At 34.8% G+C, this 17,004-nt stretch overlaps 2 protein-coding genes across 2 annotated transcripts in view; one reads left to right on the top strand and one right to left on the bottom strand.

Annotated features, from left to right (window-relative positions):
- Positions 1–17,004, top strand: part of NLK (nemo like kinase) — a 144,963-nt gene that overhangs the window by 40,012 nt on the left and 87,947 nt on the right. The window lies entirely within an intron of this gene.
- On the bottom strand, positions 10,446–11,604 carry LOC117012780 (ADP-sugar pyrophosphatase-like). The gene is made up of 2 exons (XM_033089208.1): positions 11,539–11,604; positions 10,446–10,965 (listed from the first exon to the last, which is right to left on the bottom strand). Exons 1-2 carry the CDS (start codon positions 11,602–11,604, stop codon positions 10,570–10,572), a joined length of 462 nt encoding a protein of 153 aa, XP_032945099.1. The 3' UTR covers positions 10,446–10,569.

Below are 17,004 nucleotides of genomic sequence, written 5' to 3'. Positions count from 1 at the left end.
GATAATTACTTTTCAGTGCTCAGGAGTAATCTATTACAGGGATATACCACAGTTTTGGGTTATTTCTAGTTTGGAGCTATTACAAATAAAGCCGCTATATGGATATTGATGTCTTAGTCTTTGCATGAACGAATGTTTTCAATTCACCTAGGAGTAGAATGGCTGGGTAATAATAACTTTTTAAGTTATATGTGTAAAAGTGTATGTATAACCTTTTCATTATACTGTTTTCCAAAGTGGTTTTACCACCTTACCTCTCCAACAGTGTGTTAGTTCTAGTTCCTCCATATCCTTGGTGATACTTAGTTGGGTCAATCTTTTAAATTTTAGATATTTTAATAGGTATTTACTGGTATCTTACTGTAGTTTTAATTTGCATTTTGTTACTGACTAGGATTTGCTATATGTATATCTTTTTTTGGTGAAGTGTCTGTTCAGGACTTCTCCCCATTTTTTTAAAAAGTGTGTTTGTTACCATTTTATTGAGCTCTGAAGAGTTTTTTTATTCTCAATACAAATCTTGTATCAGCTATATGATTTTCAAATAAGTTTTCCCAATTTGGTGATTTGTCTTTTTATTTTCTTAACAGTGTCTTTTGAAGAGCAGAAGTTCTTAATTTTGATGACTTCCAATTTTTCTTTCTTTCTTCTTTTTTTTTTTTTTTTAAGGAGGGCACAGCTTACGGTAGCCCATGTGGGGATCGAACCGGCAACCTTGGTGTTACCAGCACCACGCTCCAAACAACTGAGCTAACCAGCCACCCCAGTGACTTCCAATTTTTCAATTTTTATGTGGATCATGAGTATTTTTTATGATGCCATTTTATCTTATTAGCTTTTTTAACTATAACTTTTGCTTTGTTATTTTAATAGTTGCTTCAGGATATCTTTAAGTCATCACAGTGTACTTTCAGTTGATATTATACTACTTTATGTATAGCATCAGAACCTTATAGTATACTTCATTTTGTCCCTTCTTGCCTTTGTGCTATTGTTGTCATTTTATTTCTACATATATTTTTAAACCCCACACTACATTGTTTGCTTCAATGGTCAAATGTATTTTAAGGAGATTTTAAAATAATACTAAAAAGTCTTTGTATTTACCTATATTATTATGCCCATGCTCTTTTATTCCTTTGTGTAAATCCAGGTTTTTGTGTGGTATCATTTTTTTGCTGATTATAGACTTCCTTCACCACTTCTTACAGTGCAAGTCTTCTAGTGATGAATTCTTTCAGCTGTTGCATGTCTGAAAAAGTCTTTAAGTTTTGAAAGTTACTTTTGTTGGATATAGAATTCTAGGGTGATAATTTTTTTCATTTAAGTGCTTTAAGGATGTTGCTCTGTTATCTTCTGATTGCGTTATTTTCAGTGAGAAATATGCCATATCCTTACCTTTGTTCTTCTGTATGTAATATGTATTCATTCTCTTGCTGCTTTTAAGATTTTCTCTCTATTAGTGGTTTTAAACAATTTTTTTCAGTTTCACTGAGATATAATTGACAGCACTGTATAAATTTAAGGAGTACAGCACAATGACTTGACTTACATTTATTGTGAAATGATTTCCACAATAAGTTTAGTTAATACCATCATCTCATAGATTTAAAAAAAAACGTTTTTTTTTCTTTGTGAGGAGGACTTCTAGGATATAATTTTATTCACTTTCAAATATACCATACAGCAGTGTTAACTACAGTCATCATGTTGTACATTATATCCCCAATACTTACTTATCTTTTAACTGAAAATTTGTACCTGTGACCCCCATCCCCCACATGGTTGAAGCAATTTGATTGTGATGTGTCTTGGTATAATTTTCTTCATGTTTCTTCTTGAGTGAACTTCTTGGATCTGTGGGCTTATAGTTTGTTTAAATAGTGGAGTACTCTGCTATACATATAATGAGTGAACTAAACGAGATGGATCAACATGGGTAAATTTTAAAAACAAGGCTGATTGTGGAGGAAAGCAAGTGATATGTAAAAGCTTAGGCCATTGTGATGCCATTTATGTAAATTTTTAAAACAGTAATACATGTTTTTATGGATACAGTCATTTTTCAAAACTTTTAAAGTATGAATATCAAGGATTCATACAAGACTCGGGATAATGGTTAACTCTGGGGAAGAAGAGATTGAGGGACAAGCAATCCTTTTTTTTTTCTTTTCATTTTTTACAATTCGTTTATTTTTACATATTTGAGCTTATTCCATATTGACAATTATTTATCATGCTTTTTTCATGACACACGCCAGCATCAGTATTTTTCCTGTTACCAAACTTTGCATAACTTTAATGTCTGCATAATATTACATGGATATGCTATAAATGACCACTTTGCTATTAAACATGTTTTTATATTGCAAATTTTGCACTATCATAAGTAATGTTTCAGTGATCATCCATAGACATACATGTCTTCCTACATTTCTTATGATGTTGGTAATAGTAATGTTATTAACTAACACATATAGTACTTACTATGTGCCAGGGACTGTTTTAAGTACATTATATACATTATTCTAATCCACAACTCTCTGAGGTCGGTACTAGTAGTATCTCCATGATACAGTTGAGGAAAATTGAGACACAGGTTATCAGAAATTCTAAGGGGTCCAGTTAAGAGGCTCCTCTTCCACTCCCATACAGAACCAGTGCTTACAATGAAAAGTAGTTCTGTAGGAGTATATTACACAGGTGAATGGTATGTAAACACTGAAGGGAACAGCAGTGATCAAGTGACCTGTGATCTAGTTCTGGGTCTGAGTCACGCATAGTGTGAGTCCTGAGAAAACTCAGTGTCTCAACTGTACAATGAAGAGTACGAGTTAGGCCGTCTTCATTCATGTTCCTTGTAGTTCTGAAGTCTCCTGAATCTAACAATCACTTCTACATTTTTTCTCAAATATCTCTCCTGGTTTTCTTCATACTTGTCCAGCTGGTCTTCATATTTCTAGACTTCTTCGAATGACAAATACCAGAGATCATTCTTTACCATTCCTTCCATTTTAATGTCATCGGATTGTCTTTCTTTAGAAATGCTCTTACTGGAAATTGAAGATTTGATTTCAACTTCTATATGCCATCTGGGTCGGCATCTTGGTGACTCCCTCTCTCCACTAGCTACTGCTCGTCTCTCTTCTTCAACTGGAGGATTACATCTGGCTTGGGAAGCTGGCTTGGTCACATCTGGTCCCAAGGAAACCAGATTCTGATAGTTCTCCAGCGTCACGTCCTTGTACAGAATCTGCTGAGCAGGGTCAAAAGAGCTGCCACTCCTCCCTGGTGAAATTCACAGTTGAATTCACCAGTGTGTGAAGGTCACCAGTGTGTGAGACCTGGCAGTTGGTGACTTGGCTTCCAGCCCTTCTCGTTCTTAGTGATGCTTTCTTGAGTAACAAGAGATCTTGAGAAGGCGAAGCTACCATAAGCCCCAGAAGGTTCAATGGAGAAAGCAGTCCTGTCACAATGGCAGCAGCAACAGCTAATCAATGAAGAGCCAGGCCTCCATGGAGGGCTGCGCAGCAGGGTGGGTATGAGGGCTGGCCGACAGAGGCGCTGGTCTCTCCGCGGTCACCCCCTACCACCACCTGTCTCTCCACGTTCTCCCACCCCACCCACCACCGAGAGACAAGCAATCTTTTGCTGGATCTATAGCATTTAATTAATGCCTTTACAGAAAGTATCTGAAACTGTTGTGACAAACATTTTACCTGGGCAGTAAATACTTGAGTGTCTAATTTCTGTATTTACATGTGTCAGAAATATCACTGAACCAAGGTCAGTGAAGTTCTTATAGCTTCTATTGCTTCATTTTATTATATTAAATGTAAAATAACTGCTCCCGCATAAATGTCATTCACATGGTTAGTTACTTTTCAGCAATCTAAACCAAAATATCCAAATAAAAGTTATTCCCGTAGATGTAAGACCTATTTCCTAATAGTGTCCTTTAAAAAGTAAAGACTAAAATTTTTATACTAATCTGTAAAATGAGACTGTTCTGTGGGACCACCCCTATTCCTGTAGGGAGACCCTTGTTGATTTCACCTTGAGTTATCCCAGAAGACACATTGCAAATTTTATTGCATTTAATCCAAGTGAAGTAGATCATACTGGGTAATGTCTCCTTCTTAGCCCCTCCCACTTTTTTTTTAGTGCACTTATTATATATCTTCCAAAATAAAAAGACTTTGTCATGCTGGCATCAATTTTTTTTTCTTTTGCCAACTAGCTTATTTTCTATGTCTTGAATGTCATTTTATCATCTTTTGAAATGTTGCCCATTGTTGAACTAGAAAGACCTAGAAATCATTATAACTAACAATGTACAAGTGTTTCTTAAATATGCTGCCAAAAGCAAAACTTCCTTGGATTGGTGACATGTAGTACCTCACAGTAGCTTTTCCTTCCCGTTTTTAAAATAAAATGTCCCTTTGTCAGGACCAACTTTTCTTTGGTCTCATGCTTCCAGTCTTAATGCATTAAGATGAGTGTGTTGCTCATAGCTTAAAAAAAAAAAAAAAAGAAAAAAAGGGAAAATAGAGGGGAAGGGAAGGATTGTCAGCATTTTTGTCTTTGAAAAAGGATTTAGGTAATTGAAATGGAATATTCAATGTTAGCAGTTTCAGAAAACTTGTGGATACACATATTCACAACAAAAACAGATCTAGAACTTTTACGCAGTGTGTAGTAATTCTTTCATTTGGTGATATTTGTTTTTCTCTGGAGGCAGCCATAGTTTGCAAGGGAATTTTCTCGTTCCCATTAACTACATAAATATTTTGGGACAGTATTTTAGGATTTCTTTTTCCCTTATTAAGATTATTCCATCTTCAAGCTCAGTGAACAGTATTTTATAAAACTCCTTGTTTTCTAACCAGGGCTTAAAGCCCTCTCTTTCAACAAACACCTGCTGTGTAACACGTAGCAGGGAGATAAAGGTGAAACAAAACAGACTGTCCTGTCCTTGTGTAGAAATAGCTAAGAAACTAAATGGTTTAATTTTTGTTACTTTTGAAAGTTTTCCTAAGCCAGATTTCTAAGAAATACTCTCTCCCAACTAATGAATAATAACTGTCTGGGAAGGGAGTTGGAGGGAGGAAGGGACATATATTAACAAAGCAAAGGACTTTAGTTTCTTTGAAATAGTCTTGTGACCAAATGCTGGGAAAATATACAATGGGTTTCTTAAATATAGGTCTGGCTCTAAAATACATACATACTTAATGAAACCCAAATTGAGCACTCCTAAAGTAGGCTGATCTATATATAATAGCATGTGCAGAAGTAGAGCTTTTGTGGGTGGTCCCCATTAACTTTCCCTCCATATCCTCCCTGCATATTCCCCTTAACTTACTCCATAGGCTTACCAGATGAGCAGTTTCTAATAAAAAAAGGAGAATTCTGTCAAAGATAGTTGTGGTCAAAAGAGGTCCTTGGAAGATATAGAGTGGTATCGTTGTAATTGCTGCTTCCTGTAACTTCAGAGTTCAGAGAGAGCAGCTTGGTATAGAAAAAAAAAAAAGAACATCCACATTAGAGTCCAACAGATTTTAATCCAATCCCAATTCTCATTGCCTGTGACCCAAGACAAATTTGTTAACTTCTCTGTGCACCAATTTTCCTTTTTGAAAAATGAAGGTAACAATCTTTGCCATGAAAATTGCATGTCAAAGGCTCTCACTATTTATTTGTTTCATTTGTCCAGCTAATTTGTTGATGTTGTACTAGATTCTTTAATGGTTTCTGCTAGTATTAATAATTGATGAATATCGTGTCAGGCTTTATTCAGCTATTAGACTGCCTGAACCAGGGTATGGTTTGCATTAGAACACATTAGGACTTGAACCTAACATCTCTGAAAAGAGAATGACAAGAAAGATTGCAAAAAATAACTATTGCTCAATAACAAGGGTAGCAGAAAGAAGCTGTAATATTTTTACTAGAATATGATAGATTCATAAGTTTTGCCAGTAAGCAGCTATATTCTCATGAGATGATGTGAACAAGTAGAATAATTTGTTTTTGTTTATGTGAAGTGAAATTACACTCGCTGAAAAGGCTATAATTTTCACAACTTCCTAGGGTTTGCTATATAGGGAACGATTAGATTCTTTCTTCAGCTTTCCGAACAAAACACCAAAACAAAACCAAAAGCAGTTTCAAACCCAAGTAATTTGAAAGTTGGTGTCAGCTTGTTTCTGTCCTAGGAACCTAAAAGCAAGAACACATTTCAATAAAACGCCTTTCTCTTTTGCACCTTTGAAATGACTGTCATGGATATATTTATAAGTAGTGCATTATTAACCCAGCTATAGCCACTTGTTCTTTACTGACTGGGTCCAAGACTTATATACCAGAAAGGGAAGTAATATTGGGAGGGATGAGGGGAGTTCTTGACAAAGGAGCTACTGATTTGCATGCATGGTAGTATATAATGTAAGGTCAGTCATGAAAAGATTAAATATATGAGAAGGATTACTTATTTATTTATTTTTATTTTATTGGGGAAAGGGAACAGGACTTTATTGGGGAACAGTGTACTTCCAGGACTTTTTCCAAGTCAAGTTGTTGTCCTCTCAGTCTTAGTTGTGGAGGGCGCAGCTCCTCTGCAGGTCCAGTTGCCGTTGTTAGTTGCAGGGGGCGCAGCCCACCATCCCTTGTGGAAGTCGAACCAGCAGCCTTGTGGTTGAGAGGACGCGCTCCAACCAACTGAGCCATCCGGGAGCTCAGCGGTAGCTCAGCTCAAAGTGCCATGTTCAATCTTAGTTGCAGGATGCAGAGTCCACCATCCCTTGTGGGAGTCGAGGAGTTGAACCGGCAACCTTGTGGTTGAGAGCCCTCTGACCCATGTGATAATCGACCGGGCAGCCTTCGGTGTTAGGAGCACGGAGCTCCAACTGCCTGAGCCACCGAGCTGACCCAAGAAGGATTATTTTAAACACTACTATCTCCTAGGGGTTTGCTGGAGGAGTAAATAACAGTGTTGATGATTTTTGAGGTGAAGAGAAGGAGAGACAAAAGCTATTTTTACACAGGTGAAAGTGAGCATCTAGGTAAGGTTGATGTAAGAGTTGCGTCTCTTGGATTACCTCAGCTCAACTCAGACTCTAGCAAAAGACTTGTTGGCTCATATAACCAGACCTCAAGATGGATAGAAGTAGAACTAGACTTAGATATATCTGAAACGTAAGACTTGAATATTATCAGTATTCAGTCTCCTTTGTCTTTCTCTGCAAACTCTGTTTATTTTCTTGGATTGTTTACATGGCAGAGGCAACTCTCAGTACACATCCTTACAGCTCTTCTTTAACCAGAGAGAAGAGGGGACCCCTCCAGGTCCAGTTTTTTAATTTCCTAAGAAGTCTTTTTGGATGGTGGAAGAAGTGCTCTGCTTCTCAGAACAAGATGAGAAAGAACACCGGAAATGCCTAAGTAATAGCCATCAGGAGCCTCAAATGCAAATTGTGGTTCTGTGTGCTAGGAAGGGATTTTCATGGGAGAAGAGACTGAGTGTATGGTGCTGTTAAATGTTACACCGCACTTCTGTTGCTGCCTCTCTGTCCGACCTCTCCTGTTTTATCTCCCTCTCTCTCCTAAGCAGTTTAGTACCCCCTCAAAAACTGGAGGGTAGTCATCTTGAACAGTGGCCTGGACCCTAGGAGGAGTTTGCTGGCCATTTACATGGTAGTGTATCTGATTTATTCCATTCCTAACTCAGATTACTAGCATTTACATGTGATGGAATTATTTTACCTCCCCCCCCCCCCCCGCTCCCAACTATAACTCACGTAGTTGTGGAAGAAATATCGAGCTCTTTGGAAAAGATACATCTCTCTATCCAAGTCTCACTTCCTGAGTCAAGGATCCTACTGCTCAGAATTATAGTATAATTGTATAGTCTAAGCTTCAGGGGCTTTATTATAAAGCAGGGTGCCAGTAAAAGTCACTTCTTGATCAGTATCATAGGCTTCCAGTTTTTCTGCCCTTAAAATAAATATAGTTGAAGTGATTATCCCATTACGCATCCCGTTGCCCAACCTCGCCCTGGATTGCATCAATCCTTAAAGTTACATATAAAAATTACATCAATAGTACAGCCAGATGGCATTCTGACACTCACTGTAAGTATTCTAGGATTTCCTGAAATAGCTGGCTCAAATAGAAAAGTTATCTTCCCCCAAGTATGTTCCTGTCCTTTTCTCTTAGTTGTGTGTTTTAACTGTTGCAGTTATCTTAAAATCACAAAACCAGAATGGAGAATTTAACATTTCCAAAGTTTCTCCAAGTCTCTCTCACGAATGAAGTATAATTGCCTAACTTATTAAATAGTGATATTCAAGAAATGTCAGCCCAAGCATTCTTTTTTTTTTTTTAATTTTATTTTTTAAATTTATTGGGGTGACAATTGTTAGTAAAATTACATAGATTTCAGGTGTGCAATTCTGTATCACATCATCCATAAATCACACTGTGTGTTCACCACCCAGCCAAGCATTCTTTTATAGATCAAGAATATAGTTTTTGAAGAAGTTGTAAAAGAATGGTAGCAACTTAACTGATTTCAAAAGAATAGTTTAAACAGCATTCTGGATTTCATACTGACTCACTAAAAATTGGACTTAATTTTGAAGAGGATCACAGAATGCCTATGTCCTTGATTCTACTATGTAAAATTATAATTTCATGCATGAGAAAAAAGTACAATATAGTTTACTTTTTGCCCAGTTTAAATAAGCCTAGAAAATGTAGGCTGACCAAAACCTTATAGAACTGTTATTATTGTACCTCATTTGGTATAGACCTGAATTTTTGAAAATGAAATGTTATGTTTTTTAAAATCCTCCTACAGTATAGCTTCAGATCTCTAGACCTAAGGGGATATAATCAAAGGAGTATTGAAAAAGGAGAAAATACTGTCGACCACTGCCTTTGTACTGAGAAGGTTACCTGAACCCAATATTGGAATCCTGACACCTGGGCATCAAAAGAGAAACTTTCAGTGGGCCATTGATCTAAATTAGTAGAAAGCCTATATAGATACTGAAGACACTTGCCTAGTTCCCCACTCCCACCTCAGTTTCCAAACAGCAAAGAGAAAAGGAAAAAGAGACTATTGAATATCTTCATTTTCCTCAATAAAGAAATGAGGGCTTCATAAAATTTTGCATTTACAGATAACTTGTATGAGGGAAACAGTTTAAGAATTCCCTTACTATTGGAAGATAAAGAATCATTTCCTTTTCTATTAGAACTTGAGAGGCACATTCTTCTCCCAGCAGTTGCCTTGCAGAATATATATGAGTAAGTGAGACACTGTGAGGTCCAAATAGTGATACGATGGAGTCTTTCCCTTGTTTCATGCTTTGTTTTATCTGTGTCTTGTATGTTGCAGGATCACATCCCATCACCACCATCTGCAGCCAGACTTAACAATAATTTTATTCTTCCATCTAATGGAACTTTGCTTGAGCCAATTGCTTGTATTTCAATTCGGTTTGGGATATAATTTAACTTAAAAATGAGGCACTGCGGCCATACACCAAGTTATTTTTATTACGTTCTGAAGGTAACTGCACAAAAAAATGTTCAGACAGCAAAATACTTGATTGATTATGGAAAAGTTTTAAATTACACTAGTGTTATTTATAATTGGCCATGCTTCTAAATGTAATTGTTTCCTCTTTTAAGAAGATTTAGTAAGTGATTCTCATTTCTTGTGGGTAAGTGATTTTCATAACTTGTGTTCTTTGGTTGGGCACTAAACAAGTAAAACTGAAATCGTTCTTTATAGTCAAATTTACAAGCATTTGACATAGGTTATTTACTTTTTTCTTTGAATTAAGATATGCTGAGTTGCAGGGCAAATTTGTTAGACATGGTAATGTTTGTTAGATGGAAACTCAAGTTGTATTTCGTTTTTATAAATAAATTATCCTTCCTTGAGTTGAAAATCTGAATCCAGTTGGATTGGGAAACATTAGGTATGATGAATTATTAACCTTGAATAACTAGTAGTATATTGCTCTTTTCTGTTTGAAATTGCCTATAGTTGCGGGAGTAGTATTAACTGATGCTGATGTGATTATAATGACAAATTCTTGTACATTTCCACTGTCTTCAAGTAAGATAATTGACTTCAAATCTTAGCAACTAGGAAACCATTGAGGATATATCACTTTTCAGTTGTGATTCCTTCCTTCATTAATCCCTTTTACAGATTGAATTTCCATTTTTGTGATACAGTGAATGTTCCTTTGGTTTAGATTAAATTCACCGGGATTTAATAAATATTCTATCCGGGCTTTTTTTTATGTGAATGTTTACAAGGTATACCAAGCTAGTTGACAAAGATTTATTTCTTTGCACTTTGTATTTGCCAATTCTATAATTTTTGAAGGTGTTGACTGATTTTTTTTTTTTTTTTTTTTGCATTTTTTGTTGCCTTTATTTTATGAAAAAGCTCATTTCAAATCTACATTAAACGAAGCTGAATACAAAGTCTTAGTGGAGGAGGACTGGGGGCCTCATTTACAAAAACATGGCCGTTGTCCTCTGGCCTTAAAATTTCAGGAAGGGCACTTCGAAGGGCTTCGTATTTGCATGTTTCAGGGCCAGAGCATAGGCATAGACCCTGGCGTCCACCATCAGATTTTCTTCAGCTACCAGAGCTTCAAGTCTCTTCAGCAGCTCGTTCTTTGGTAAGGAAATTACTTCCGTAAACTCTCCATCTCCGGGCTTTGGCTTAGGTCGCACGTTTTCAGCCTCATCTCCATTAATAGTTACTGTCACGATGTGTGTGGTACAGTTTGACAAACCTGGATCCATACTTACAGCTGGGGACCATTCAGCAACGTCACCTTTGTAGCCAGTTTCTTCCTCCAGCTCCCGCAGAGCAGCTGCCTCTGGGCTTTCGTTATCATCTATGAGACCTGCGGGGAACTCCAGGCCTGTTGACTGATTTTTAATAGACTATTTATCTTCCTTCAAACCAGAAATGAGTCAATCCCATACCCTGCCATTTTCTTCTTATACATAAGGAGTATATTAGAAGTGTATATTAGAACCTTCTGTTGCTCCTTTATCTATCTTAGGGCAAACTAAGTAAATTCTTAAAATAACATTACATTTGTGGGACAGAGCTTTTGAAATGAGATAGCTGTTCATGTCAGATCTTTTGTGATCAGACTGAGTCAAGTCCAAAGGTTCTTTTTCTTTCTTTAATCACCATAAAAATCAGACAGAAATCATAGCCTCATATGCCTGAGATGGGTTGAGAGGGTAGAAATGGTTGATTACTTTTCTTCTAATGTTAGAAATCGGACTATTATAGTATTGACTGGTCACTCTTTGGTACCATAACTCTCACAAGCAGAGGGTAAACATTTTTGTGAAAAATTCACAGGATAGAACGCAGGAAAGAGGATGAAAATTAATGTTGAGTACATCTTCATACATCAATAAGGACACATGTATGTTATTGGCCACATCATTTTAATTGGATGGTTATTTCATTATTTAACTGATCACCTGTTGTTGGACATACAGGGCTTTTTCGCAGTTATTTTTCACCATTACAAAGCTTTCCAGTACCATTTTTGTATATAGTTTTGTTTAATTTGTATGATTATTTCTGTAGTAAAAATTCCTAGAAATAGAATTGATGGGTCAAAAGGTCCGCTCATTTTTCAAGAGTTTAGGTACACAATGCCTACTTACTCTCCAGAAATGTACTAATCAACACCTTTTATCATTAGCATAATTTTTGCCAAGACTATTGAAGAAAAAAATAATAGCTCATGGTTTCAGTGTCATGCTTTTAGGAGTGAAGTGGAGCACCATTTTTTTTTGTTTATGATTGTGTGATTTTTTAAAAAGTTTTATATATCATAAAATTCACTCATTTTAATTGTACAGTTTGATGAATTTGGGTAATTATATACAGTTGTGCAGCTACCACCAAAATGAAGACATAGAATGGATCTCTAACCTTTTCTACTCCTTTGTAGTTGGTCCCCTCTCCTACCTGTAATCCCAGGCAACCATTGATTTACTTTCTGTCAAAGTAGTTTTGATTTTTTAGTTTGAAACAAATGGAATCATATGGCACATATGATTTTTGACCCCTTTTGCTTAGCATAGTGTTTTGAGATTCATCCATGTTATTTTGTTTATTAATATTTCATTTGTAATATTGACTTGTATTCTATAATGCGGATGTGCTAAAATTTGTTTATCCATTCATCACTCGATGAGCGTTTGGATTGCATTGAATTTTTGGCTGTTGTGAATTATGCTGCTGTGAACTTTTGTGTACAAGTTTTTATGTGGATATATATTTTCACTGCTCTTGGGTAAAACACCTAGAAATGGAATTGCTAGGTCACATGTTAAGTACTCGTATATGCCTAGGTTTATAACATACTGCCATACTGCTCTCCAGAGTGTCTGTATACTACATTCCCACCAGCAATGTATGACAGTTAAGTTGCTCCAAATCCTCACTACCACTTATTATTGTCAGTCTTTTCTTTCTTTGTGAGTTTACATTTTATTAGAACAGAGAAACCTGTCCATAATTACAATATAGTGTGATTTAGTGCTAAAAATGTCAGTCTTGTTAAACTTTAGCCATTCAAGTGGATGTGTAGTAGAATCTCAACTGTGGTTTTAATTTGTTTATCTTTGTCTATTGATGTTGAATATCTTTGCATGTGCTTTTCCTACATCTGCATATCTTCTTTTATAAAGTATGTAGATCTTTTATTAATTTTTAATTTTAAATCTTCTCAGTCTTTTTACTATTGAATTGAAAGAGATATATATTCTGGATACAAGTCTTTGTCAGATGTTTTTAAAAATATTTTCTCCCATTTGGTGGCTTGCCTTTTTGTTTTCTTAACAGTTTCTTTGGAACAACAAAAGTTTTTAATCTTGATGAAGTCCATTTCATTTTTCTTTCCTTTTATAGCTTGTGCTTCTTTGTGTCCTCTCCAAGAAATCTTTCTCAAACACAAAGACATAAAAATTCTCTCCTATTTTTTTCCTGAAAGTTAATAATTTTAGCTCCTACGTTTAGTTCAGTGATCAACTTTGAATTAATTTTATGTATAATGTGAGGTAAGGGTCATGGTTCATTATTCTCCATATGGTTGGTTATCCCATTATTCCAGCCCCATTGGGTGAAAACTCTTTCGCTCCACTGAAATTACTTTGGCTCCTTTGTTGAAAATCAGTTGGCATGTTTAAGTGTGGGTCTATTTTTGGACTCTACTGTTTTATGTCTGTATGTCTGTCGTTATGCCAGTACCACACCATCTTGATTTCTGTAGCTTTACAATAATTCTTGAAATAAGGTAGTGTAAGTCTTTCAACTTTGTTCTTCAAAATTGTTTCTCATATTCTAGGTCCTTTGTCTTTTCATGTAAATTTTATAATCAGCCGTTGGTTTCCTCAAAAAAGCCTGCAGGATTTTAATTGGAATTGCATTGGATCTAAAGACCAATTTTGAAATGTTTGCTATTTTAATAATATGAAGTCTTTGAATTCAGTGGATATGGTATATTTCTTTATTTAAGTTGGCTCTAATTTCCCTTTGTGATGTTCTATAGTTCTCAGTGTATAGATTTTGCAAATCTTTCATTAAATTTAATCTTAAATACATTATTTTTCATTATATGTTATTGTCAGTGGGGTTGTTGTTAAAATTTTTATCTTTAATTGTTCATTGTTAGTAGTACATAGAGATGCAATTGAATTTTGTATGTTAACCTCATATCCTGGGACTTTGTGACATTAATTTATTAATTCTAGTAGCTTTACTGTAGTTTCCTTAGAGTTTGCTACAGGCATGATCATGTCATCTGTCAATAAGGATAGTTTTACTTCTTAAACGCTCACCCATGTGCCTTTTATTTATTTATTTTACCCTTTATTGCATTGGCTAGGTACTCCAGTACACTATTAAATAGAAGTGGTGTGAGTGGACATCCTTGCCTTGTTCCTGATCTTAGAAAACATTGAGCCTTTCATCAGTGAGTTTGATTTTAGCTGTCTGTTTAAATCTGGTTGAGAAAGTGATCATCTGATTAGTCATGAAAGAGTATTGAATTTTCTCAAGTGCTTTTTCTGCATTTATTCAAGTGATTGCATTCCATTTCTCCTTTATTCTAATATGGCGAATTGCATTGATTTTCAGAAGTTAAATCAACCTTGCGTTTCCAGGTTAAACCCCACTTGATTGTGATGAATTATCCTTTTATATACCATTGAATTCAATTTGCTAACATTTTGTTAAGGATTTTTTTTTTTTTTTTAACGGAGGGCGCAGCTCACAGTGGCCCATGTGGGGATCGAACTGGCAACCTTGAGGGATACTAGTCTGTAATTCTCTTTGCTTGTGATGTCTGTGCTTTTGATATTAGGATAGTACTGATCTTAAAGTTAATTGAGTATTGTTCCCTCCTCCTTTATTTTCTGAAAGAGTTTTTGTAGAAATGGTTTTGTCTCTTACTTAAACATTTGATAGAATATACCAGGGAAGCCATCTGTGTCTTGAATTTTCCTTAAGGGAAGTTTTAAAATTATGAATGTAATTTCTTTAATTCATATAAGGCTATTCGCGTTATCTGTTTCTTGGGGCAGTTTTGATCATTTGTAACTTTCATAAAATTTGCTCATTTCATGTAGGTTTTTATATTTAGCTTTTAAAATTTTTGTAATATTTCCTTATATTTTTAATAGATGCATGATCTATAGTGATGTGCGCTTATTCATTTCTGATACTGACAAATTGGCCTCTTTTACTCTTTTTTTCCTTCCCTTTATCAGTATTGCCAAAGGCTTAGCAATTTTATTAGTCTTCCATTGATTTCTTTTATTTCCTTCCTGTTTATTTTGGGTTTCATTTGCTATTCCTTTTCTAGTGTCTTAAGGTGAAAATCTAGACTATTGAGTTTGTATTTCTTTTTTCTAACAGTCATTTAAAGCTATTAATTTCCCTGTAGACAGTGTTTTAACTGCATTCCAAATTATCCTTCAGTTCAAAATATTTTCAAACTGCTCTTGTGATTTCTTCTTTGACTCACTGATTATTTAGAAGTACATTCTTTAATTTACAGATGTTTGTGTTTTTACTCCTGAACTTACTGTTATAGATATCTAATTTAATTCCATTGTGATCAAAGAATATTCTTTGTATGATTTTAATCTTTTTTTAATTTATCGAAACTTGTTTTACAGCTCAAGATGTGGTCTATCCTGGTAACATAGCATATGCTCTTGAAAAGAATATCTATTCTGCTGTTGTTGGGTGTGATGTTCTATAAATACCAATTAAGGAAAGGTCAGCTATGTCTTTTCTGATGTTTAGTCTAGCTGTTCTGCCAATTGTTAGAAGAGGTGTTAAAATCATATCTATAATTATGGAATTGTCTGCTTCTCTCTTTAGTTCTGTAAATTTTAGCTGTTATTGGACACAGGCACACTTATGATTGCTATGTCTTTCTGATGAATTGTCCTTTAGTTCATATAAAATGTATCTTTACATCATGTATAAATTTTGTCTTGAAATCTATTTTATCTAATGTTACTATAACCATTCCAGACTTCTTATGCTTATTGTTTACATAGTATATCCTTTTCTATTCATTTGCTTTCAACCTATCTGTCTTTATGGTTCAACTGTGTCTTTTATGAACAGCATATGTGTTTGGTATTATTATCCATTCTGACAGTCTCTGTCTTTCAAATTGGAATTTTTAGTTCATTAATATTTAACATAATTGGTGATATAGTCAGGTTTGGGTTTACCATTTTGTTTCTTATCATCTCCTGTTTTTTTTTTTTTTTTTTATGTTCCTTTTTGCCAGTCCCCCCTCACTTTTGGATTATTTGAACTATACTTTTAGAATTTGATTTCAGTTTCCCTTTTGGCTTTTGTACATACTTCTTTGCATTATGTTTTCAGTATTTGCCCTAGCAATAGCATTATACATCCTTACCTTTTTCACAGCCCACCTACAATTAAAATACTACTTCTCATACAATACTGAAATCTTGCAACATTATTCCCAAACCATCTCATTCTTTATAGTATAGTGCATTATGCACCCCAGGAAACAATGATATAAATTTTTCTTTGAACAGTTTTATGGCCTGTAAAGAATTAAGAGGAAAAGACATACAGGAAAAAAATAAGCTTTTGCATTAACCAGATATTTATCATTTTCAGTGTTCTTCACAGTTTTTAAGGATCCAGGTTTTATCAGGTATCAATTCCCTTCAGCCTAAAGAACTTTCGTCAACATTTCTTATATTGTAGGTCTGCTGCCAATTTTGCTTTAATCTGTACATATTTCTATTTTGCCTTTATTCTTGGAAGGATATTTTAACTGAATATGTGGAAGTACAGATTGTCATTATTTCTTTCAGAGACACTTCAAAGATATTATTACCTTCTCTTTTGGCCTTCCATGGTTCTTAATGAGAAGTAGTTTGTGAATCAGTTTATTTTTTTCTCCCTGTATATAATATGTTGTTTTTCTCTTGCTGCCTTCAATATTTGTGCTTAATGTTTGAATATCAACAATTTGACTATGATGCTTTTCATCAGATTTGGAAAAATAGCAACCATTATTTTTTCAAATATTTTTTTCTGTCACATTTTCTTTCTCTACTCTTTGTAGCATTCCGGTTACAAATATGTTGGATTATTTGGTCTAATCATATAGGTTCCCGAGACTGTTCTTTTGTTTAAAATTTTTTTTCTTTGTCTTCATCTTGGATAATTTTTATTGATCTATCTTCATGTTCACTTACTTTTTCCCTCCTATTTCTGATTAGCTGTTACAGTTCATTCAATGAATTTTTTTATTTCAGAAACTGAACTTTTTATTAGCTCTAGACTTTTCTTTGCCTTTTGTTTGTTTTTATTTTTCTACTGAGATTTCTTATTTTTCTGATGAAATTTTCATTCATTAAAAGCATGTTTTGATT

Source organism: Rhinolophus ferrumequinum, chromosome 21 (assembly GCF_004115265.2).
Source record: "Rhinolophus ferrumequinum isolate MPI-CBG mRhiFer1 chromosome 21, mRhiFer1_v1.p, whole genome shotgun sequence".
NCBI classification, from domain to species: Eukaryota; Metazoa; Chordata; class Mammalia; order Chiroptera; family Rhinolophidae; genus Rhinolophus; species Rhinolophus ferrumequinum.
Note: the sequence above shows the minus strand (reverse complement) of the source record. Positions and strands in the feature narration are given on the sequence as shown.

Coding starts and splice junctions, on each gene's coding strand:
- LOC117012780 (XM_033089208.1), bottom strand. CDS start 11,604: ATGGTACTGGAAAGCTTTGTAATGGTGAAAAATAACTGCGAAAAAGCC. Junction 10,966..11,538: donor CCCTGTATGTCCAACAACAG/GTGATCAGTTAA, acceptor ATTAAAAATCAG/TCAACAGGCCTGGAGTTCCC.